The sequence below is a fragment of the Musa acuminata genome, chromosome BXJ3-3 (assembly GCF_036884655.1).
Source record: "Musa acuminata AAA Group cultivar baxijiao chromosome BXJ3-3, Cavendish_Baxijiao_AAA, whole genome shotgun sequence".
NCBI lineage: Eukaryota > Viridiplantae > Streptophyta > Magnoliopsida > Zingiberales > Musaceae > Musa > Musa acuminata.
In genome coordinates this window covers 33834109-33858076 of record NC_088351.1, presented here as the reverse complement: position 1 = coordinate 33858076, position 23968 = coordinate 33834109, and the positions used below count along the sequence as shown (strand labels likewise).

The 23968-nt window shown below is 38.1% G+C and overlaps 5 protein-coding genes across 7 annotated transcripts; 3 read left to right on the top strand and 2 right to left on the bottom strand.

Moving 5' to 3' along the window:
* The first annotated feature begins 197 nt into the window (after nucleotides 1-197).
* Nucleotides 198-1318, top strand: LOC103979565 (mavicyanin-like). Its single transcript, XM_065141745.1, has 2 exons — nucleotides 198-386; nucleotides 583-1318. Exons 1-2 carry the CDS (start codon nucleotides 227-229, stop codon nucleotides 993-995), a joined length of 573 nt encoding a protein of 190 aa, XP_064997817.1. The 5' UTR covers nucleotides 198-226; the 3' UTR covers nucleotides 996-1318.
* Nucleotides 1319-1629: 311 nt separating this feature from the next.
* On the bottom strand, nucleotides 1630-6802 carry LOC135634272 (transcription factor ILR3-like). The gene is made up of 5 exons (XM_065144631.1): nucleotides 6551-6802; nucleotides 3120-3182; nucleotides 2935-3012; nucleotides 2690-2852; nucleotides 1630-2111 (listed from the first exon to the last, which is right to left on the bottom strand). The coding sequence occupies exons 1-5, from the start codon at nucleotides 6667-6669 to the stop codon at nucleotides 1842-1844; spliced, it is 693 nt and encodes a 230-aa protein (XP_065000703.1). The 5' UTR covers nucleotides 6670-6802; the 3' UTR covers nucleotides 1630-1841.
* Nucleotides 6803-7701: 899 nt separating this feature from the next.
* LOC135633452 (kinesin-like protein KIN-14N) lies at nucleotides 7702-14228 on the bottom strand. Of its 3 annotated transcripts, none has more exons than XM_065142907.1 (17): nucleotides 14084-14228; nucleotides 13751-14014; nucleotides 13506-13650; nucleotides 13203-13312; nucleotides 13006-13125; nucleotides 12726-12929; nucleotides 10872-11081; nucleotides 10721-10795; nucleotides 10402-10548; nucleotides 10193-10334; nucleotides 9967-10079; nucleotides 9494-9655; nucleotides 9212-9420; nucleotides 8585-8666; nucleotides 8405-8509; nucleotides 8221-8325; nucleotides 7702-8126 (listed from the first exon to the last, which is right to left on the bottom strand). In XM_065142907.1, the coding sequence occupies exons 1-17, from the start codon at nucleotides 14141-14143 to the stop codon at nucleotides 7944-7946; spliced, it is 2436 nt and encodes an 811-aa protein (XP_064998979.1). In that variant the 5' UTR covers nucleotides 14144-14228; the 3' UTR covers nucleotides 7702-7943. The 3 variants fall into 3 exon arrangements, with proteins under 3 accessions (XP_064998979.1, XP_064998977.1, XP_064998978.1); XM_065142905.1 differs by having other exon boundaries at nucleotides 14081-14219; XM_065142906.1 differs by having other exon boundaries at nucleotides 9967-10076; nucleotides 14081-14218.
* A 3072-nt stretch (nucleotides 14229-17300) lies between these two features.
* On the top strand, nucleotides 17301-19807 carry LOC103979049 (pentatricopeptide repeat-containing protein At5g50390, chloroplastic). The gene has a single exon (XM_009395066.3). The coding sequence runs from the start codon at nucleotides 17441-17443 to the stop codon at nucleotides 19574-19576; it is 2136 nt and encodes a 711-aa protein (XP_009393341.2). The 5' UTR covers nucleotides 17301-17440; the 3' UTR covers nucleotides 19577-19807.
* Nucleotides 19808-22353: 2546 nt separating this feature from the next.
* On the top strand, nucleotides 22354-23493 carry LOC135632360 (probable histone H2A.2). The gene is made up of 2 exons (XM_065140870.1): nucleotides 22354-22630; nucleotides 22966-23493. The coding sequence occupies exons 1-2, from the start codon at nucleotides 22442-22444 to the stop codon at nucleotides 23182-23184; spliced, it is 408 nt and encodes a 135-aa protein (XP_064996942.1). The 5' UTR covers nucleotides 22354-22441; the 3' UTR covers nucleotides 23185-23493.
* Nucleotides 23494-23968: the final 475 nt, after the last annotated feature.

Below are 23968 nucleotides of genomic sequence, written 5' to 3'. Positions count from 1 at the left end.
ATACAGCATCTCTGTGAATCTCACAACTGATCTCAATCAAGTACTTAATATTTTGTTTCGTGGAGTGAGAACTCAAAAGTCTTCGCTACTGTGTTTTATTTTGGGGGCATTGCCAATCTGTCAGGAATCATTCCTACCTCCATCCGTGTGTATAAGATCTACATGCTTTCCCATCTTCCACACACCAACACATTCTCTCTCTCTCTCTCTCTCTCTCTGGGGAGCCATGCTGAGGGCTCTAATGGCTGTTGCCATAATGGCAGCAATGGCTGGATTTGCAAGGGGGAGGAACTATGTTGTAGGAGGTCTAACAGGTGGATGGGATCTACGCACTAACTACACTCTTTGGGCTTCAACCAAGACATTCTACCCTGGTGATACATTGAGTAAGTCCTCTTCTGTTTCCCTTTCTCTTCATCTTTTCTTGTTCTCCATCTCCTCTTCTTTGTAAGGTGTCAGTTCACCATGCGTTACATTCATTATATTCATATATATATGAAGAAAGATATCACGTATAAGTAAATGCAGTACGTGCATTGCAACTGCAATAACTTCGCCTGTGTTCTTCTTCTTGGCATGCAGCCTTCCTGTATGGATCGAGCCACGACGTGTTGGAGGTGACGAGCGTCGCCTACGGCTCGTGCGGGACGCCAAGCAATCCGATATCGTCGGACAAAAGCGGGAACACCACCGTCGCGCTGAAGGCCGCAGGGACGCGGTACTTCATCTGCGGGACGGCGGGGCACTGCAGGAGCGGGATGAAGATGGTCGTCCGCGTAGCTTCGTCGGGCTCGCCGCCGCCCTCCCCGCTACCGGACTTCCCGCCCGACGGACCCGCCGATCCGCCGTCGCTGCCGTTTCCGCCCTTGTCTCTTTCGCCGCCGGCTCCGATGGGAGCGGCGGGCGGGGCCTGCGTGCATGCCAAGGTTGCTGCAGATCTCGGGATCGGGATCTCGATGATGATGGCGATGGTGGTGGTGGCGGCGGCGCTTTGAGCTCTGTGGAGAAAGATGGAGAGAGAGAAATAGACGCCATTATACTGGTTTTGGATTCATTTGATTACTTTCTACATTTGTTCTGATCTCGGGATGAAACGTATTCACAGATTACAGGTTGGCTTCTCTTTTCTTTGAATTGGAATCAGACTTGTAGAGTTAGCTTTCTTCCCATGAGCTGACCAACTCTTAAGTCAACTCAAAGCTTAGTGTCAGCATATTACTACAAGCATGATAACACCTCGTGGATTGAAATATAAATATGCTCATCACATGGATATGAATTGCCCAACTCATATCCTCGATGTAGGGTTGCATGTTCATGGCACGTTCTTCGCATATATATATGTTGACGCATCAAAACAAGCGCACATCATTGCATGATGAGCTTCGTACTCTTCTAATATTTATTTGATAGAAAAATCAAGAGTAATCTAAAGAGTTATTTGTCATTATTTTTTGTCAAAAATAATGAAAAGATCAAATAGCATTCATTAAAGTGAAGAACATGATTCATTGTAATGACTTCAAAGTAGACAATGAAAAAAGAACTCAGCAGTTTGACTTGTGTAGATGCATACAAAACAATCACAGATCAAACAAAAACATCAGCAGCTTAAGTATAATCCCAAAATGCATCAAGGAAGTTTCACAATCTTTTTTCCACATTAGAATGGGGAATCAAGACAAGATATAGGTAGCACATCAATGACAAATAGAATTGTGTTCTGGCAAAAAAAAGTCTCCAAATCAGATAAGCCTCCACATCAATGATTCAACATGAAACCAAATATAACTCATATAGCATCAGCTACAATAAGCCACTCAGCTTGATCTCCCGGTTGCTTAAGCAACAGGTGAACATTTATCTGCATCCTGTGATGTATCGACATCAGAAGGCGGCATATATTGCCACATCGGGAACCCGGGGAAGCCGATGATCGGGACCATGAGCTTGTGTCCGGCAGCTTGCCCTTGGGCTCCATAAGGGGTTGGTACTAAAGGTGGCTGAGGCACATAGCTTGATCTGGCATTCAAGAGCTTTACTTGCTGCTCCAGACTCCCCCTCTCGGCCTTTAGCTTCTGCTTCTCATCACGAAGCTCATTCTTCTCAGCCTGCAGAGCAGCACACTCCCATTAATGAGATGGCAATGGAGTTAACTAGAAGATGTAGCCTTTTGTTCTAAGAAAACACATTTTAGAAAGAATATTTCTACTGGAGAAAATTGTGACGGGTAATTTCATGCAAGACTCCTTTTTTTATTAAGATTTTGTAGTGAATCCACTAATATGTTAATCTTAAGAAGACCATACCATGTTACACGTTGGAAGTCGAAAACTTCTTTTCTTCACTTTTTCTTTACCATTGAAACCGCGTATGTTATTAAAAACAGCTATGGTCTTTCTTCTTTCTTGAGCATTTTATTCTTTCTTGTCCACATTGGTGGGTTGGTGGGAACTTCATACACTAGATCCCATTCGTAAATATCAACAGCATATCATCCAAAGAATTTGGATATACACTCATCTCAACCTTGTTGAAATTAAGGAATTTAAGTGAAAAGAAAAGAAAGAGGCAACTAACAAACTATAGTTGAATACTAATTAGATTTCACAATCTACAGGTACAGATATCTTAGTATTGACAGCACACACAAGCATAGAGCTAAGTGTAAAATGAAAGAAAGACATACCTTCAATTCTTTTATTTTCTCCTGGAGACTTTCATTTGATTCTTTTAGCTTCTGTGCTTCATTGCGCAGTTGAGTCACCAAACGAGCAGCATCACTTAAAATAGCTGCCTTGTCCATCTTTGGTGGGTTCCCAGGATCAAGAAGAGAGTTCAGTTCCAAGAACCTTTCATTACAAAAGATTGAAACTATGAAGGAGGATAAAACATAATATAAGTACTAAGCATGTACAAATAAGGAAAATTTACCTATCATTTAACCTTTCCCTTCTCATCTTCTCCCTACAGGCTTTGGAGGCTGGTTTACTGCAGGATTCTGCTCTGGAACTGCAACCCATGAATGATTCAAACTTACAAAAGTGACACACAATTCTGTATATAAAGTAATACTATAAGGATCCTAAATCTTGATCTTTAAGCACAAGGACTCAAACCGCTTTGCAGAGCCTGGTTCTTTCAGACCATCAGAATTTACAAAGGAGCTATCAATTTCCACACTGGCAAAAGAAAGATTCATGTAAGAAGCTGTGAAAAAAAAAAGGATAACATAAAGAAGAAGATACAACATAATTAAAAGAAAAATATATCTAACGAAGCTAGGCAAAACAATGAAAATCAGTACAAATGCAAATTTCAGTCCGAGATAATAGCTGGTACATATTAACACACATCATAGGCATGTAATAGCAAACGCAAATGTTTGTCATATGGGTTTTAGCATAAAGAATGAGAAGGTTATCATATTGCAAAACTTTTAAATGTCCTAAATAATGTTTGGATCAAATTAAATGATTTAGAAGAAGTGACCAAATTAATCTTCGGTCATAAAATCAAAGCCATGATTAAATGATTTAGCAGATTTTTGCCCTTGATCAATGCATTAATAAAAAGTATGAACCTAAGGAATCATCATATAAATCACTGATAAAAGAACCACACCAACAAGTCAGTTATCCTAATAAAAAGCAAATAATATCCAAACATCAAAAAAGAATCATCATGCCTGAATGCTGAATCAGATGCTAGATGGATTGGCCTTTAAGATGAAAGAATTCATTTATTGCATAATGGATGTAGGATCACATTACAGGGACCAGGAAAAGTGGAAAAAGGTCACAAAAATATGGAAGAGATGAGCTGTTCATATGGTGTGGGAAAATCAGAGATTTTGATGGTTCTTTCTCAACATCAGAGAGGTTTTCTTTTTCTTGAATAGAACAATGGAAATTTTGACATTAGTTTCATCCCAAAATATTGGTCATCCTCCCCATTCACTCATCGTGATATAAATGTATTTAGACAGTTGTCTAAATGCATTTTGCACCCAATTGAAGCCACAAGGATCTCCATGCCAAGAATGTAGTTAATCACAACAAATATGAAAAAGAAAAGATATCAAAACAAGAAGTCAAAATATTAAAGAAAAAAGAGTTCTCCAACAATATTTCAGTAGGGATACGCAAACATAAAAGGTGTTTCAAATAACCACTAGAAGACCACTTGATAAACTTAACCTTAGAACATGAACTGATTATTTCCAATATGTCACCTACTGCCATATCTTGAGCTTTAGATAACTATGTCTGAATAAAACCCAAAAAGTGGTACAGTTTAGTCTGGGATGAAAGCTGAAGGGAAAACAAAAAATTTTGACCTTTTGTTTATTTAAGAAAATTAACATTACTACGAGGCAAGATAGACCATTTTGTCCACACTTTAGCCGATGCATCAACATAACTCATTGTAGATAATTCTGCAAGAATATTTGCCCCAAGGAATAAGATAACCATCCAATTGAAAACTTCCTTCTTGAAGGCTGTGCTATGTCACCATAAACTCATATAAAGATTTCACATAGTTAAGCTTGTCGCTCTCCAACACTTAGTCGCTTTCTATTAATCAGAAACAGAGATACGAGTAAGCTTTGGCATAGGTCAGAGCTTCCAAAGATTAAAAGTATACCTTATTTCTTTTGTTGCAAGTGATGTAAACTAAGTTTTTCAATAACATTCCAATGCTGAGAAATGACATACTATACAGATTGCAGATCCCTAAAAGGGTTTTGATATTTCAAGATTCATGAATGGAGCACCCAATTGAAGCCTCAAGGAACTCCATGCCAAGAACATAGTTAACTGCTACAAATATGTCTAAGAAAAGAGATCAAAGCAGGATGTCAAAATAATTAAGAAGAAGAAATTCACCAACAATGCCTCAGTAAGGATATGCAAAGATAAATGTGTTTCAAACAACCAATGGAAGACCACTCGGCAAACTTAACCTTAGAACATGAACTGCTTCTTTCCAATATGTCTCCTGCTATCAGATCTTGAGCTTTAGATAATTATGTACCAACAGAAACAAAAAATCTTGGTACAATTTAGTCTGAGATGAAAGGTGAAACAAAAAATAAACAAATTTGACCATTTGTTATTTAAGATTATTAACAATATTATTCTATTTTTAGTTTTGCAAAAAATATTTGCCCCAAGGAATAAGATTGTCATCCAATTAAAGACTTTGTTTTTGATAATTAAGCTATGTTACCATAGAATCATATAAAGTTTTCACATAGTTAAGCTTGACACTCTCCAACACCTAGCCGCTGTCTATTAAACAGAAAATAGAATCCAAGCCAGGTTTGGCATGGATCACAGCTTCAAAAGATTGAGAGTATATCTTTGCTCGATGTCACCAGATACTGAGCCTTAACCGTGTGGGTTGGATTCCAATTGGATCGACAATTAAAGATGTAAAACCAACACTCATCTCTGTTTGATTAAATGCCATGTTTATTCTTTTCTCCAGATGAATATATAATTATTCTGACTAAATATGTGCTTTGGAGTTCCAATATGAGTTTTCATGCAAGGACTTTCCGTTCATACAAAAATTTTATTTTCATCATCATCATCAGAGGGAAGTTATCAGTTGGATTGAAATTACATTTGAGATTTTTAATCATGTCCAAAACTCCTCTTCAGTGTGCTATAGTATATACTAGGACAATCATATTCGTTTAGACATACCATGGTCACTCCCTTGATCCTAGTTAGGAACATAAAATGGAGGAAAAGAATTATAGTGAGAAAAATCGCAGCACATAATCACAAATAGGAAATCTTTTCTCTAACCATACTAACATAAATTTGGAACTCATGAAAAGCACCAAGAAAGAATTTTCAATGGATAAATTACCTCATCCTACACCATTAAAGATCAAATATTATGGTCAGTCCACTACGCCTTACATAATAACAAGTACACTGCAAATTGATATCATTACTACCAAAACACATCTTGCTTAGCACCAGCATATTTAGATGACAAGGACAAACAAAAAGGTTCTAGAACAGCGTATTATCCTAGACCACAGTAAGAAACCTAGGTTCTGACCAGTACCATACCAACAAATTTGTTTGCAATCAAGTAAAAACACAGTGAAAGATCGATCTGAATGATGAAGCAGCTCAGACCATGCATGATCGTTTGGTAAATTGATTAGTCTCCTTTCAGACCACAATAAATTCTAGCAAGCAACTACAAATGATTTCCCCACAAAACCTAAATGGTTCTCATAATACATATGTCCAAATTATTCACAATTTATGCACGAGTGAGTCTATAATCCGAAAACATGCAACTAACAGAGACAAACTACTATAAAGGATCAAGAATGACCATTCGAAGTAGAGTCAGGACGCCTCAGCAGCAGCATCAAGCACTAAATTAAAGAAATCCCCATTCGACCAAACAAGAAAAAGAAATTTCAGATTTTTCGAAGCTAAAAAGGAGGGGACCCAACACGCGAAGAGATCGAGCAACGGGTGGACAAAAAGAATCCCTAGAATCCGCTTCAAATTACCTGACACTGGAGGCTGGGTCGAAGCCCTGAGGGTTCCAACCGAAATCGGCCCCGGCATCGGGGATGTCATCGATCAAGGAGCAATCCAAGAACCAATTAGGGTTTTCGGTGGAGCCCATTCTCCAAACCGTCGCCGGCAACCTAAACTTCTCCGGCCGGGAGCCGTGGGAGAATTTCGATATCGATCCGCCGTCGGGCCAATTATTCGCGGCCCCTTTACTTCGTCGTCGTCTTGTGGTCTGAGAAGAACGTAAAAAACAGGCTGTTTTCTTTATTTAGGGCTCGTTTAGAGCGAGGATTGGGTGGGGGATTACGTGGCCGACGGAGTTGCGCGGAACCCTATCCAATAGGATTTCTGGGCCCACCGCCCACCACATGCCTTGGAATAATCAACCAAATGGAATCGACTTTTTTTTCGTGGTGGCAAATAAATATTACCAAATGAGATAATAATTGTAGATTGTGCAGAAAAATAATTTTTTTTAATTTTTCGGGATGATACAGCTTTTTAAAATATTTAAATCATTATATCCTATTTTTAATATTCTAAAATACTTATTAAAAATGTTGCCATTTTTTCCTAAATCTAATTTTTTTTCCATTAACTTTAATAGTATTTGTGGATTGGTTTTTATCCACAAAACATTGTATAGTATTCTAAAAACACTATATAATATTTTTTTCAAAAATATAATGCAACAATATATTTTTTAAAATTATATAATGTTTTTGATGTCACAGTATTTTTGAAACAAAAATATTATATAGAATTTAAAAAATATATATACAGCTTTTTTTGGATTTGGACAGAAAATTTTATATAATAACAGGAAAATCTTTTGGATTTGGACCCAAAAAAAATACTACGAACAGCTTTTGAAAAATAATTCTAAAAAAATCAAAAAATTGATCTGAAAATCTTTTGCCATTCACTTGCTTTATGACAAATCTTTCTACTTTTGGGCAAAAAGATGACGTTGACAGAATGAATGACATCATGATTACAAAGAATACAGCAATAATTGCCATCTACGATTCCATCATGTAGAGTTATAAACCAAACGACCATCAAATGTGGGAACAATTGCTGACATCCTATAACAATTCTTTCTACTTTTGGGCCATATAAGATGACTTCAACAGAACAATAATAGTCAATCTTGTAGACCAAAACATGGTTGAAAACAATATCTCGAGTTAATAGTCGTTGTTAGCAAACACACGTAGACACTCCAATCTGCGTACAACCTCAACTTCACATGCTACAAACCCAACCCACACCAGATGATCAATTGCAATCCCTTAGTGTACAGACTTACAGTGACAATGTCAGATCCGTATTGATCATTAAATAATCACGATAATGAGGGGTTATCGAAGACGATCACAGGCCTCAGCCGTAGCTCAATCGAGAATCCAAAAGAGGCCGCGACTGGGTCTGTCGTCGGGGAATGCCAATTTCGCATGAGTTAACCCTGGCGGCGAAACGAAGTGAGCAGATGGACTCCCCGGCTGAGGATGATTCCGGCGAGATATTGACGAACATTAGTGTCTTCGAGTCTCCACCAAGACAAGGCTATATTACACAGAAAGCAATTTGATAGTTAACAGGCATAAAAGATGGAAAGGTTTGTAATAAGGACATGCAGACCCGGAGGAACATTGCATACCTGCAGAAGATACGTTAGCTTGGAGTTCCTAAATGGCACATGGTCTTCTTTCTTCGCGATCGCAGCGATTACATCACTCAAGGCAGATAAACTTTTATTGATTGCCTACGTTAAAAGTGGGGAAAAGCAATTCAATGAACAGTTTCACAAATCACACACCATTGTTTAATTGGAGTAATACTACCTGTGTTTCTTTTAGGCGATCTCCGGTGGCACCACTTCTTGCTAGGCGCTCGCTTCCAGCGAGATCTATTAAGTTTAGGACACCTTGAACCTGTTGTTCTGTGCTCTGGAATGAAATCACAAGAATTTATGTCGGATGGCAAAACAGATTCAACAATATTAAGATCAATCGGTTGATCACCTCATTGACACCAAATATACGCAAGGTGAAGACAAAATGACTTCTCGAGGACTGTTCGTTCATGTGTGTCCTACCCACAGATCTGGCCAAGGAATTCAACAGTCTATTAGTATGCCGGAAAATTATTTCATTGAAATAGATAAGACAAAACAGATATAGATCCATATTGATGTAAGTGAACACAAGCCAATAAGGAAGACTGCTAATCCCATGCTTCCAGTATCACTTTTCTTTGATAGTTCTGATATGGTTGATAAAGTTTGATGCAGCAGTCTTTATTTTGTAGCTTAAAATACGTTTGCATTTAATTATAAACCAAAAACTAACACCACATAGAGATTGGTTAACCTCCAATGTTCAAAGTTAGTTATCCTCAGATTTGCTAGACAATATGAGATTCACCGCTACTTCCAAAGCTAAGAAAGTTTCTTTTCATGACTGATACAAAGTACTTCGATCTAGCTACTCCGGACAAGTATATCTTGTGTGAAAAGATCAAGCCTAATACGAACAGTAAATAGTTCTGTGCAGATATTCACCAAATAATATTGAAAAAAGTCTAAGCTATCGAGTCCATTAAATCACTGCTGAAAAAAAAAACTGGACAGAAAAATGACTAATGGTTACCTGCTCTGTGCAGCCTGTTGTAGGAGAAAAGACACCTCCTTGATACTGCATACATCTACGATGGTAAGGTCAGATACAATTGTATTTCCACCAGAATCATGTTTGATTGAATATTGTTTGTTAACAGCAGCATTTGCCTCTAGGCTGCTTGGCCGACCTGGTGATAACAAGTCACGAATTGCCTCATTGTAAATCTCCAGCATGGAAGCCTGCAAAAATGGATGGGGAATAAGCAAACCGAATGTTATATGATAAGGCAAACTATTAAGAACAGAAGTTTACCTGCATTTTGTACTTCCAACCTTGACATTGTAATGATTGGCTAGTTTCAAACACCTGCTCCAAAGAACGGGGTATAAGCCCTTTCTGTTCTTGAATTTCTGGGTTCCCCATCATAGTGAATGTTTTACCAGAACCAGTTTGCCCATAAGCAAAAATGCAAACCTGCCATTTGTGATAGTAAGTATTTTTAGATAAACGAACAACCCAAAAAAATGGCAAGATCTAATAATACCTGTCCCAAACATACAATAAACTCACAAGAGTTAGGTGATTTAATTCTTACAAGCATTAGCTAGCCAAATAATTGAAACAGAATACAAAGAAAGTTTAGTTAAACAGTATGTCAACAGACAATTAATAGAGAGCAAAAGATTACTCTTGACAACACTGAATTGGGGGTGATGCAGCAAGAAAAGGTGTCATTTTCAGTTATGAACATAAAAAAAACAAGATCAAATGATTCGTTAAACCACCTTGTACCCATCGAGTGCACTCTGCACCAGCTGTGAGATTTCAAAAAACACATCTTCTTGTGAAGCTTCATGATTGAATACTTTATCAAAAGTGAAAGAGTATTTCTGAGCTGCTAACAAGATAATTGACATGGTCAGTGTCTCATGACACTAGAAATAGCTATAAAACAACAGGCATAATCTAAATATAGTATCTTAAAAGACTGATACAGAAACATATCCATACTACTATGCATCAAGTCGATGCCCCGGCCTGCAGTTTCCATTGAGGTTGGATAAGAAACCACGGCTCCATCTGTGCCACTAGAATCATTGTCAGGTAAAACTGGGCGAACTCTACAGAAGACTCGAATATTTCCCTTAAGTTCCTGCAACAGCATATAGTCTTAGCATCCAAAACACTTAGCAAATTCGATATAAGAAAACTAAAAGTACCAGTATAGTATTATGCAGTTTTTTTCGCAATTTCTCGGCTTCCAGAATTTGAAACTCAGCTTCCACAAGACGATTTTGCAAGTCATTTACAGTTTTCTTTTGTTCTTCATATTCAGACATTGTTTCAGTGGCTGTCATATCAGCTTGCTACAAAAAAATAATTAAAAAAAAGTCAAGACTGGATATTTGCAGCATTACAGAGTGAAGAGAAACAAATTTTGTGTAGAAAAGAACTACTCCCTTTTTCAAACAGAAATGCACTAAAACAATGTCAAAGAAAGGCATAAGCCAGATGACTGAATGAGTGACTACTACCAACCTTCAATTTCTCATTTGAAGCAGCAAGCTGGTGCTGCAATAGCCGTATTTGATCCCTTTGGGAAGCACAGGTCTCCTACATATCGTTATGAACAAAATAAGTGTTGTACACAAGTAACAAAAGATTTATTATGGCTAAGGTGCAAACAAACCTCTAGTGCAATTGTTTTTGTAGTTATCATATCCAAATCTTTCGAGGACTTCCCAGTAATTTCTTTAAACTTAGCAACTTCTTGAGTCAAACTCTGGACTTGTTCTAGTGAATGCTCACGATCATCCCTTACTTGCTGCAATTCACTTCTCAGGCAACTTATTTCTTTCATTAAATCCTCTTTCTGTTTAACTGCCACTTGTTGAGAAGACTGGCACAACAACCAAGTAACTGTGTCATGTAAGGAGAGATGGCACTAAGAGAAAAATATGCAAAATACTCAAGCTTGTCAAATAAGTTGGGTGAAAAAAATCTATGTAATCAAGTTTCTAAATTCTAATTAATACTATTTTCTCACGAGAAAAACCCTAGACCCAAGAACAGCTGGATGTTTATCCAGCAAAATGGATAAATTGCAACCAAGGCAGATCAAACCCATAGTGTCCCACGGGTCAGCGTCTCTACCAAAGAGGTGGCATTGTGTATCTCAATTTCAAGTATTTAAGACATCTAGTGTGTGTTCACCTCATGGAATTAAGGAAAAAAAATGTTAGCATAGCACTCTAGTAGGCCTCTCTAAGATGTAGCAAAGATCATATTAGGATCCTGCGGCTAATGAAAATTTAATGTTAAAAATGATGAGTTTGATATGTGGGTAAGACATTAAGTTACAATAGATCATTCAAATTGAAGAAATTGGAATCGATTAATATTATAATAAAGCACAAGTATTGCGGTGATACCCCAGTTTAGTCTCAGATCAGATATGAGAGACTGATTCATTTGTTTATAGGATTGGTGTGGGTCTACAATAATTAATTTGGACTTAAACATTTAAGTCATGTGGTTCTTGCTTATCAAGTTTAGATATCAGTTATCCAATCATCATGGATCATGACAAGTGATATCAATAATAGACTATTGAGCATGGTGAGAGATATTAGTGAGAAAGGCATACATGTGGATATGACATGATATATCACAGCATGAAGTGCACCAGACTAGTGTTTGATTCAGACCAAGACATCAAGTCTTAATTGGAGAAATATAACACCTCGATTTAGATAATACTCGATGACACTAGACCTATCAAGCCATTTAAACTTATAAGCCAATTAAATTAAGCATTTTGGACCACATGATCCTAGGCCTAAAATGTTAATGAAACAGTTCTCATTAAGTTGGATCATTCATATTACATTGCATAAGAAAGCTCGATGAAATAGCAAATAAATGGGAGACAAAAACCAAAAGTAACTTTATTTTATTAAAAATTGACTAAATAAACAACATAAAAACTTGTAAACCAAAAAAACAAAACTAAGATTATTTTTTTGGCTTCATTTCAGAAAAAAATAATAATAACAAAGCAACCCAACTACTAGTGAAATTAATAGGACTATATAATGCATGTCAACCGTATAAAGGCTGATACACATGAAGGCACATACTAAAAAACAAATAGCTACTTTCATATATTCTGTATAATCTTTGATCTTTAAGGCTGGTCCACTGCAAAGGATTTGCAATTGAAGAAAAAATAAATAATCCCTTCTGCCATAACAACATGCCTACATGATGAGTATGTGTTGAAGTAAAACATTAAAATGAAATTTTTAATCAAATATGGTGCATCATGCTTCGCCCATAAAACGACTAGATTGAGAATTGACTTGAAAGAGAACCCATACGTATTCCAAAGGACACACACACATGCACACATGCATGCAAGCATGAGGTAGCAGCCAACAGTATGATACAACCAAGCAAACAAACACCTAAATTCAATTGAACCACAAATATAAAATTCCACATCAAATGCATGACAAAACAAGAAAACAATAATAAGACTCACCCTAGAAGAATCCAACTGACTTTTGAGTGAATTTATGTGATCCCTTAGACCAGATAAGTTTTCCATTATAGCACTCTTCTCATTCTGCAACCTTGAGATGGTCTCACCATTTTGCAAAGCATCAGCTTGAAGATTGCTGTTGTACAGCTGCAAACTGGCATTGTATTCCTGCAATCTCTTATTGTTGTCTTGGACAATTTTTAACTGGCATGGAAACAATAATTGTTAAAACGGATCTTCATGAAAAAGTATTGCAGGTCCAACTTGAGTGATTAACTACCTGATCATTAAGCCGACCAGTCTCTTGGCTGACTCTTTCAAGGTCTTGAGACAGAGCTGCACGTGAACTTTCAATAGCAATTCGCGCATCGCTTTCATCCTCATAAGTTTTAATGGCAGCCTGCATTGTTTCAGAAGATCCAATCAGGCAAACGGGCAATAATCAAATATTAGGATTATACTTCCAAAAGCTCCCACCAGTTTATCTGCTGCTTCCTTTTTAAATCTCTCCTGCAATGATTCACACTCTCTCTTTAACTCCTCGATTGTTGCCTCCAGCTCAGTTACTTTTGCCCTCATCTGGTTCTCTGCAGACAAGATAGTCCCAATTCTTGAGCTGGAAACAGCGTAATCGCTCAAACATTTCAACCGAGAAGCAAATTTTTCAGTCAATCTAAAGACAAAGCCCATACATGTTTGATCCTAATGACCATAATTCTCGGTTACATCAATGATGTCAGTTCTTTTTTACCCATGTAAACAGCAAAACAAAGAAATTACCAATATCACTGTGTCTGTTCTCTTCAGCTGCCATCAAATTTCTGAGATTTTCCTGCTCAGCCAAGTACTTATCTTCAAGATCCATGTACCATCTAATGCAAACCCTAAGCTTTTTAATGTACTCCATCATCTGCTCACTTTTCCCCTGCAAATCAATGAAACACGTCCCAAACAATAAGCACAAAAGCTCCATGTAATTGAGAACATAAAATTGGTCCCCAGTGAGTCAAGACTAGGTCGTTCACCTTATAATCATTCTTGTTCTTCCCCTTCATCTTCTCACCCAGCAGCCTCTCCACATCCTCCCTCGACTCGAACTCAATCGCGGCGACGTTACCGCCGTCGGACCCTTCAGCAGGGGCGACTTGATCACGGTTCCCGACAGGATCAGGGCCGGCGTTGACGGCGGAGAGCACCTGCCGCCCGCGGTCGTTAGGGGACGCCCCCGTCTTGCCCGCCACGACCCGACGCCGCTTGTCGAGGGACGCCTCATCCACATTCTCCTTTCTCTGCAAGAACCAAAGAAGGGGAATCATTCAGGAACCCTACATCCAGGCGGGAGCCGGAGCAGAGACGACCTTGGCACGCGTGGGGCTCCGAGGCGGGAGAGGGGGCTTGCAGGGGACTCGGGACGACATGAATTAGAGAGGGGTTGAGGGTTCCAAGCCGGCCGGGAGAGTGGGGAAGGGTCGGGTTTGCTCCCTTTCTTCCTTCTCCAACTCGGTCGATGTCAAAATGGGGGGAGGGAGAGAGAGTTTGGAGAAATTTGAAATGGTTTGGGGGCGGGCTTAGCACGAAAATTTTCGTGGACACAATTTCAATTTTACCCTTCGATCTCAAATTGCTTTTTTTCACATACGCCCTTCTAAAGAGTTTATATTATTCGTTGTTAAGCAGATGAGATGCCACAAAGCATAATGACATATTGCAAAAATATATCTTCATTTTTCTTTTTCCAAAGTATACCCTTGCAGTCATGTTATTATTATTATTATTATTATTATTATTATTATTATTATTATTATTATTGTTATTTTATATGATTGTGTATTTTTTGTATTTAATGTTCATATGCCAATTATCTTCTTTTTTTAATCTATATATTTTGAAATAAATCAAATTTACATTAGCTAAAATTCAATGGTGGGCTGTCCCAACACTAACAATCCTATCAGAAAATATGCTTTATTATTCCAAACTAGCAACCTTATGAGCTATTTCCTAGGGATGTAATAAAACTTTAGATTCTTAACTTCCTTTGTAACACTCTAAGAACATGAAGTCAGTCTGGTATTATTATTAGTAGTAGTATTATGATGTTTAAATTTATATTTTATTTTCATGCTTATGTAATTCCATATAGTTTTTTGTATTAATGTTCATATAAAAGCATTCTCTCTTTTTTTAATAATAAAATCATATTAGCTAATGATGATGTTAAGATCAATGACTTTTTTTTAATGGTTGGTAAATATTTTTATTAATATTAATTATATTCAAATTAGAGACATATGAAACTCTTTAGTGAATTACAGTTTGTTCTTATGTAATAAATACATATTAAATCTCAATATTTTAGTGAGAGGAAGAAGTAAGAAACTTTGGTTGTTGTTGATGATGGTCTTTAGTATTTCTAGAGAGGGTTAGGAGAAAAATTATTCAAAGTTTATACGAGAGGTGTACAAGAGAAGTGATACTAGTGATAACAATCTTGTAATTGATCTCGTATATTGAATAATTTAGTTTTATCTATGGATACATATGGATTTTTGGTATATTCTTTTGATCGTTGATCTTTTGATTTTTAAATTTTCTTTCCCTCCCCGATAAGTGATATTCAATGATAAGATTTAATAACGTGTTCATGTTGATTTTATCGTAAAAAAATTTTATAGAAGAAACATGTTTATCCTCGAGGAGGATGAAGAATTTTTTTATTCAACAAGTTATAACAAGAACATTAAAGATGAACAAGTAAAGTTAAAAAGATACCCAATAGAAAGAGCTTGAGGTAAAATACACGAGTATTATTCATTTTTATATTATTGATAATACTATCAATATTGTTTTTACGACGATTTTGTTATAGTTATTTGAGATAAATTAGAAAAGTTTTTATCTATCTATATGTTAATATTGGAGGAAGATGAAAAGAGCATTTGAATATATTTAAAGGAATATTATATCAATTAAAGAAGATTAATAAAAAAATAAAATATTGACGCTTTTTAAATTGCTCGTCACCTCTTATGTCAACTTTATGGATATGTATTAAGTGGGAATAATACAATAACTTTGGGATAGGTTAAAGAAGCTATAGTAACTCTTATGCTATCAAAACAAATAATAAATCCAGGAATATGATAGGTCAAGGTAAAGGTTGACAGGGATAATTTTTTTACAAGAGGGATTTCTAATATGATAGGTCAAGATAAAAGTCAAGCCCTTAGATAATGTTTGGTGCTATAAATATAAAGTGTATAAAGATATCTTCACAATTTTCAAATGTGACGATGCATTATTCCAAAAATAGTTAACTTTTAGATTTTACTTATATTATTCATACTTATTCTTAAAAGAATTATTTTAATTCATTGAATAATAAGTTGACTAGTAAGTTGAGTCTGAAAAATAACTTAAAAATGAAACTCGGGTGTTGGTGAAATGAATATCAAAATAGTTGATCGAGCAATCCATATTTTTTTAGGATGTGACTTATGTTATAAAAATACGAAACAATCTAATTTCTTTGAGTTTTTTAAATTTATAGAATTATATTAGAGATAGAGTTCTAAAAGTTATTTTCAATGACTAGAAAGATTGGTTTAAACTACTATACAAAATGTTTCAATTATAAAGGATTTATCGATGGGCTTATTAGAATTATGTGTTGAGCCATGAACTAATTCAATTAGTTTAATTATAGTGAATTTTATAAATAAATAATTTAATTTTTATATGAGATATACAATGAAAAAATACTCACCAACATGACGATTATTATGATTGATAAATATTTTTATAAGATAATATTTATATTTAAATTAGTTGGTTGAGTCATCATTAAATTAAAACTCATCAGTTAATTAAGATTTATTCATATAAATACATCTTAAATTTCAAAATTTTGGTGAAAATGAAAGATAAGACACTCTTGAGAGTAATCTTTATGATTTATACTTTCTATTTTTACATAAGATATGTACAAATGAGATTATACCTTAGCGGGATAAGAGTCTTATAATTAATATTATATATTGAAGAATTTAATTTTTTTAATATAAAGTTATCGAGTCATATTAAATTTTATGTCGATTTTTTTTTCTTATTTTGATGAATTTTTAATAAAAAATAAAACTATCCCTTACATCATTATTTTTATACGTAATATTCCTAGGTGTTGTAGTTACCAAACAATCACCTTCACATCCACGTGGAACTTAGCTATTCGACATATTTCAACTCGGAGGAATCAGATTCTCAAGTACCTATTTCCGTACTGGATTACCTGTTCAAAACCTGGTTAAAATGTACCCAAATCTAGTTTAGGTAGTTTGATTAGATCCGAATATCCAAAAACAGAAAAAAATCGAAGTTGTTACTATATCTATCTCACATTTAGACTCTGATTCCGAGTTCAAATATTTGCGGTCGGGTTGACTCGGATGTGGAGACTCGAGTTGGGAATCAGGTCGAGTTAGGTTCGATTTATCGGATTGGACTCCGATAAATGATTGTAACGGCAGTTACTTCGAATGTAACGTTTAAAACGCAGTTGTAACCCTCAGATCCTCGACAGCAAACGACGGACATCTCTATGTTCTCGGAAGACTCCGGAATCTCTCGGTACTCGGAAGAAGAAAACCTCAAATGAGTAGGGAGCATACGCCATTTCCATTGTTAACAACGTCTTCTCTCCAGATCCCCTATCGGCAATGGAAATCAACGTTGCTCTCTTCTGCAACCTGACCTCAAATCACAGAATTCGGAAGAGCAATTGGCCAGGTTTTTCCTGCTCCTCGATCGGTGCCAAGACCGGAAAACGCATAAAGATCGAATCTTTTTGCTGTCTTGATCTGTTCGCCACGAGAAACGTCCGATCTTGTGTCGTCGTCAGGTGTTCGTCCTCTCAGGAGAATTGTCTGAGGCCGAAACCGCGGCCAAAACCGAAGCCGATTGTTGAGCACGTCGACCGTGGCTCGAATTTGGACGACACCTACTCTGCGAGCCCAGATTCTTCTGCCTTCTTCGACCACATAGAGAAGTTGGTCTTCTTCAAGAGGTATGAGGAGGCTCTTGAATTGTTTGAAATTTTGCGGTCGGGGGGAAACCTCGTCGCCGTCCGGGCTAGCACCTACGATTCTCTCGTCAGTGCGTGCATCGGTGTCGGCTCGGTAAGGGAGGTGAAGACGGTATTTCAGCATATGATTGAGACTGGGTTTAAGTTTGATCAGTATATGAGGAATCGAGTCCTCGGGATGCATTTGAAATGCGGTATGATGGTGGATGCAAGGCACCTGTTTGACGATATGCCTGAAAGGAACATCGTGTCATGGAGTATTATGATATCAGGGCTGGTAGAGGTGGGTTCCTATGAAGAGGCATTTAATCTGTTTTTTTTTATGTGGGAAGAGGTATCGGATGCCAGTCCACGCATGTTTGCAACTATTATCCGGGCAACTGCTGGTTTAGGCTTCATTCTTGCTGGTAGGCAGTTCCATTCATGTGTTATTAAGATGGGATTTTATAAAAATATCTTCATTTCTTGTGCTCTCATTGATATGTATAGTAAATGTGGATGCATTGAAGAAGCTCAGTGGGTCTTTGATGAGATGCCTGAGAAGACGGTTGTAGGATGGAACACTATCATAGCAGGGTATGCTCTTCATGGGTACAGTGAGAAAGCTTTGGATATGTACTATGAGATGTGCAGTGCTAATGTTCAGATGGACCATTTTACTTACTCCATTTTTTTCAGAATATGTGCTAGATTAGGGTCTCTGGAACATGCAAAGCAAGCACATGCAGGTCTAGTCCGCAATGGGTTCGGGTTGGATATAGTAGCAAACACTGCTCTCGTTGACTTGTACTGTAAATGGGGCAGAATGGAAGATGCCAGGAATGTTTTTGAGAAGATGCCTCGCAGGAATCTTCTATCTTGGAATGCTCTGATAGGTGGATATGGCAACCATGGCATGGGAATTGAGGCTGTCAAGATGTATGAGAAGATGCGGGAGGAAGGGATGGTCCCAGACCATGTAACCTTTCTTGCCGTCTTAGGTGCATGTAATTATTCTGGCTTGTTAGACAAGGGGAGGGAGATTTTTGAGATGATGAGTCGAAATCCAAGCACAAAACCACGAGCAATGCACTATGCTTGTATGATCGAATTGTTTGGTCGAGAAGGACTATTGGATGAAGCTTATGCTTTGATAAAGAATGCTCCTTTCAGGCCCACGAAGAACATGTGGGCGGCTTTGCTGACGGCTTGTAGGATCCACAAGAACTTGGAGCTTGGAAAATTTGCAGCAGAACAACTTTTTGGCTTGGGACCTGAAAAATTAAGTAATTACATTGTTCTTCTCAATATTTACAATAGTTCTGGGAGGGTGGATGAAGCTGCCAAGGTTGTGGAAGCCTTAAAAAGAAGGGGCATTAGACTTCTTCCAGCTTGCAGTTGGATTGAGATTAAAAAACAGCCACACAAGTTCCTTTTTGGAGATAAATCTCACCCACAAAGCCTCAAAATTTATGAGAAACTAGATTCCCTGATGAGTGAGATTGTAGAACGTGGTTATGTTCCTGATTGGAAATCTCTGCTTCCTGATGTTGCAGACCATGAACAAAAGATGCTAACATACCACAGTGAGAAGTTGGCGATTGCTTTTGGGATCATCAGTACACCAGATTTTACACCCCTCCAAGTCGTCCAAGGCCATAGGATCTGCAGTGATTGCCATACCGTCATTAAGTTTCTGACATTGATTACAAAAAGGGAAATTATTGTGAGAGATGCAAGCCGATTTCACCATTTCAGATGTGGGAGTTGTTCATGTGGGGATTATTGGTAACTGTACTTATTCTGTCTTAGAAAACAGGTACGATGCGAGGGATGTAGACATCTTATTTATGTTCTGCCGATTAGGGCTGAAGACAGTAGTTCTCCTTGTGCTTCACATGATTTGCCATTCATATTTTTTGAACCACAGCCTAAATAATGTTGTACATTGACCAATCGAAGAATCTCAAATTTCCCATCTAATAAATTCCAGTGTATCTTAGTTATATTAACCTTGACTGCATTAACGTGTTTATTTTTCTGGTTCTGATGAGAGTACCATTACTCATGGATGGGCCTTCGGTATTGATATTTTATAGTTTGCATGTCAAACCAGTTGATGTGCACGTACAGTTTGGTCTTTTCCCTCCTTATAGTGAGGTTACTTGTTGTGAAAAGTCAGTCTTAAATCTTTTTATTCTTCACCTTCTGCCTCAATTGCAATATTTCTGTATACATTCATGTGATTGGACGGAGCTTATTCCTTAAAGGCCAATTCTTTGGTGCTTACTCAAATTCTGAAGTGGATACGTAGGATTGTTTGGAACAGGTAAACATCACTGGTTCTGTTTTCGAGAATTTGAAATGCTTTGATGACTATCAAGTTGTACATATCTTTCAGGACATTAATGATCCAATTTTATGCCCAATTTTACTAAGTGCACTGGCTGTTAAGAGTTCTTCAGGAAATCTGTGAGCTTCCTGATGGTTTCGTGCAACTGTTTGTAGCTGATGCAGATGGTCACTTTGCTTAATGGTTAGTATAGCTTTCTAACTCCTTTTACTTGATAAAATTCTTGAAGAAACCTACATGGTAGTTTCTAAACTTTCTATGTAGATCTGTTGGCATGACTAACATCTCTCACTAATTTAGAAAGATTCGTTGAATTGATTAGGGCAATTCTAGCTGCTGGATTCATAATGCTGATCACCGGAGCGATGGCTAATTCCAAGTCAAAATGCCTCTTGCGGGCTTTTCTCACTACCATATATTCATGGAAGGAATCTTGTGCTTCATTCATGGTGTGTTCTGTGCTGCATGCTCTGTTGCTGTGATTGCCATGTTGTTGGAAGCTGCTGAAAGATTTGTTGTCCATCAGGGTATCTTGTGCTTCATTCATGGTGTGTTCTGTGCTGCATACTCTGTCCACATTGTTGGAAGCTGAAAGATTTGTTGTCTTTCGGGGGAATCTTGCGCTTCAACCATGGTGTGTTCTGTGCTGCATACTGTCACTGTGACTGCCACATTGTCGGAAGTTGAAGTATTTGCAATCCATCGGGGGAATCTTGCACCTCATTCATGGTGTGTTCTACGCCCGTCACATCATCGGAAGTTGCAAGGAAGGCGATGGGGGATGTTGCCGCTGATGCCGGATAATCCCTAAAAACTTTTCGTTGTCTGCAAATAATAATGATTCTAATGCAACAATGTTGTCTAGTCTTGCAATCTATGACTTACTGTTTGTTTTCCTTATCTTGTCAAGGATGAAGGATATGTTATTATGGTGACTATATTGTTAGTTTTGTTACCATTTATCCAAAAGTTTAAGCTTACTTTAGCATACATAATATGTGAACCAAAGACTCCTTGTGTTATGGTAAGTAACTTTTTAGTCGTGACCTTGAGGTCGACGCGGTTGGTTCAGGGGTCCGAACGGTTGGGATCAGGCGTGACTCCTCTCGGGATCTTGTGCCGGTCGATTACGGGGGGCCCGACTGGAATGCTTTGCGACGTCGGGTTGGGTCGGCTTCGGTCGAGTACCTGCACACAGGTCGGGTCGGCGGTTCGGCCCGACCCTTCCGACGATCAAGTCAGTGATTGAGAGATGAGTTTTTGGGTGAAGTCGTGCTTCTGTGTGCTTGCCCCATTCGTTTGGAGTCCGGGAGTATTTATAGGTGAGTTTGATGTTACCTGATGTGCCATCCTGTCGGGACAGGGCCGTACCTCCGGTGGCGCCTATCGTCGTCGTGGGCGTTGCGTGGAAGGCCGAGCTGCCACAGGGTATGGTGAGCCTTAGTCAACGCCTTCCCTTGCCTCGGCCGATCGTGCGGGGTTAGATGATGAGGTCGTCTGGGTACGACGAGTGAGGGTGCACATTATGCTGGTGTTAATGCTCGCCCACTGAGGCAGTGTGCCGTCCAGGGGTTGCTGACGTCGTGGTGAATTACATCAAATCCGGTGTGTTACATCAAATCTGTTTTTATCCCTATCACCTTGTATAGAAATAATATACTTTTATTAAACTCATTGTCCTACTATAACATTTTAATATGATGATTCACTGATCGGTGATGTGATATTTTACGATAGACTTATTTATTTATTTTAGGTTGAATGTTCACCATAATTTAATTTTTATTTATGACCTAATTCTTAAGCATGATAGGCAAACTTAAAAAAATAGATATCGATTTGATCGGTATTTTATTTATTTTCATTAGGATAAAAAAATTAGGCAATAATTTTTTTATTTTGTGAAGGCATTAAGTTAACCTCATATAAATATTCCTTTTCATTAATGTTATATTATGGTTAAAATTAAGAAGCTAAAATCTATACACATAACGGTTTTTATAACGGCAAGTGTTACATTGATCCGTTACGTTTTGGAGGACAACATATCTGATATGTACCAATTATGCGAACGAGAATTAGCCGTCGGATGGGAAATCACGACAAGTCCATCTGACGGTCAGTAATATCAATCCGCGTGCTCCCATCGCATTGGTTGATTCCCTTGTCTCTTCGATGCTATAAATTAGAAGGAAAGCATCTCCATCAAAATCGCCGCGAGAAAGCCTTCGACCCCAAAGACCAAAACCCCGTGTCTTTCTTCTTCGCCTTCGATACCCAAACCCTAAGTCGTCTGTCGCCGCCATGGCTGGAAGAGGGAAGGCGATCGGCTCCGCAGCAGCGAAAAAGTCCATGTCGAGGAGCAGCAAGGCCGGTCTCCAGTTCCCCGTCGGCAGGATCGCCCGTTTCCTCAAGGCCGGCAAGTACGCCGAGCGCGTCGGTGCTGGCGCCCCCGTGTACCTCGCCGCTGTCCTCGAGTACCTCGCCGCCGAGGTGCGTTTCTGCCCTCTCTCTGCTTTATTATTTACCCTGATGGTACTGGCTCTCCGCCAATTTGGGGTCTTTTTCTTGATTCGTGAGCGAATCCTTTGTTTTCCAATATTTTATTGCTAAATCTAGAGTTTTAGCCGTTCTATCTGTGTGGTTTCTGGCCTCCTGGTTGTATCAATAATCGATCTTGTGTTCTTGTGGCTTGCCATATGTTTGTGGTTTTGATTGCATTTCCGTCGATTCGTCATAAATTGCTGGGATTTGCCCCATTGGCTTTCTTGTGATATACTTCCTTCGGATCTCCAAATGGCTCACTCCGTTGCTTTCTTTGTGGACAGGTCTTGGAGCTTGCTGGGAACGCAGCGAGGGACAACAAGAAGACCAGGATTGTCCCCAGGCACATTCAGCTTGCAGTGAGGAACGACGAGGAGCTCTCCAAGCTGTTGGGAGAGGTCACCATTGCCAGCGGCGGAGTGATGCCCAACATCCACAACCTCCTTCTCCCCAAGAAAGCCGGATCTGGCTCCTCCAAGGCGGCCCCTGGAGATGACGACTGAAAGATGAGATATTTTCTCTTCCCCTCTTGGCAGATTAGTATGGACTGTAAACTTTTTAGGTGCACGGTTGATTTTTTCCCCCTCTCTCTTTAAGTTTCTAGCTTCACCTTTGTCTCACTTGGGATCTAAGTAATGAGAAAGTGGGATTAATGCTAATGTGTTGTAGTATATGTTGCTGATATCCTTGTCCTTGGCTTTGTTATGCTCGCTACAGAGATAGCTTGTAGGAATGCTGGTATAATTTCTAGCTTCAGCTTTGTGTCACTTGGAATTGCTAAGCTCAAGTAACGAGAGAGTGGGATTATTCTCTGTGTTGTTGTATATGTTGCTGAATCACTTGCCCTTGGCTGTGTTATGCTAATTACAATGATAACTTGTATGAATGCTGGTATGATTTCTAGCTTCAGCTTTTGTCTTACTTGGAATTGCTAAGCTGAAGCAATAAGGTAAGTCGGATCGATGCCAATCTGTGTTGTAAGATATGTTGCTGAATCACTTGTCCTTGGTTTTGTGTTATTCTGATTATAATGTTAGCTGGTATAATTCCACAAGGACATCTGATCTTAACAGTTTGATGGTTCAACATGTAAAGTTTTGATTTCCATGTGTGTGTGTTGCAACAAAGTTGAAAGATTATATGGTTGGGCAATAGGCTTTGGTCCATGGGTGTTTGATATCATTAGTTTGAGCTAATTATAGATTATCTGTGAGTTATGTTTAGGTTTTTTTTAATCGATATCATTAGTTTGAGCTAATTATAGATTATCTGTGAGTTATGTTTAGG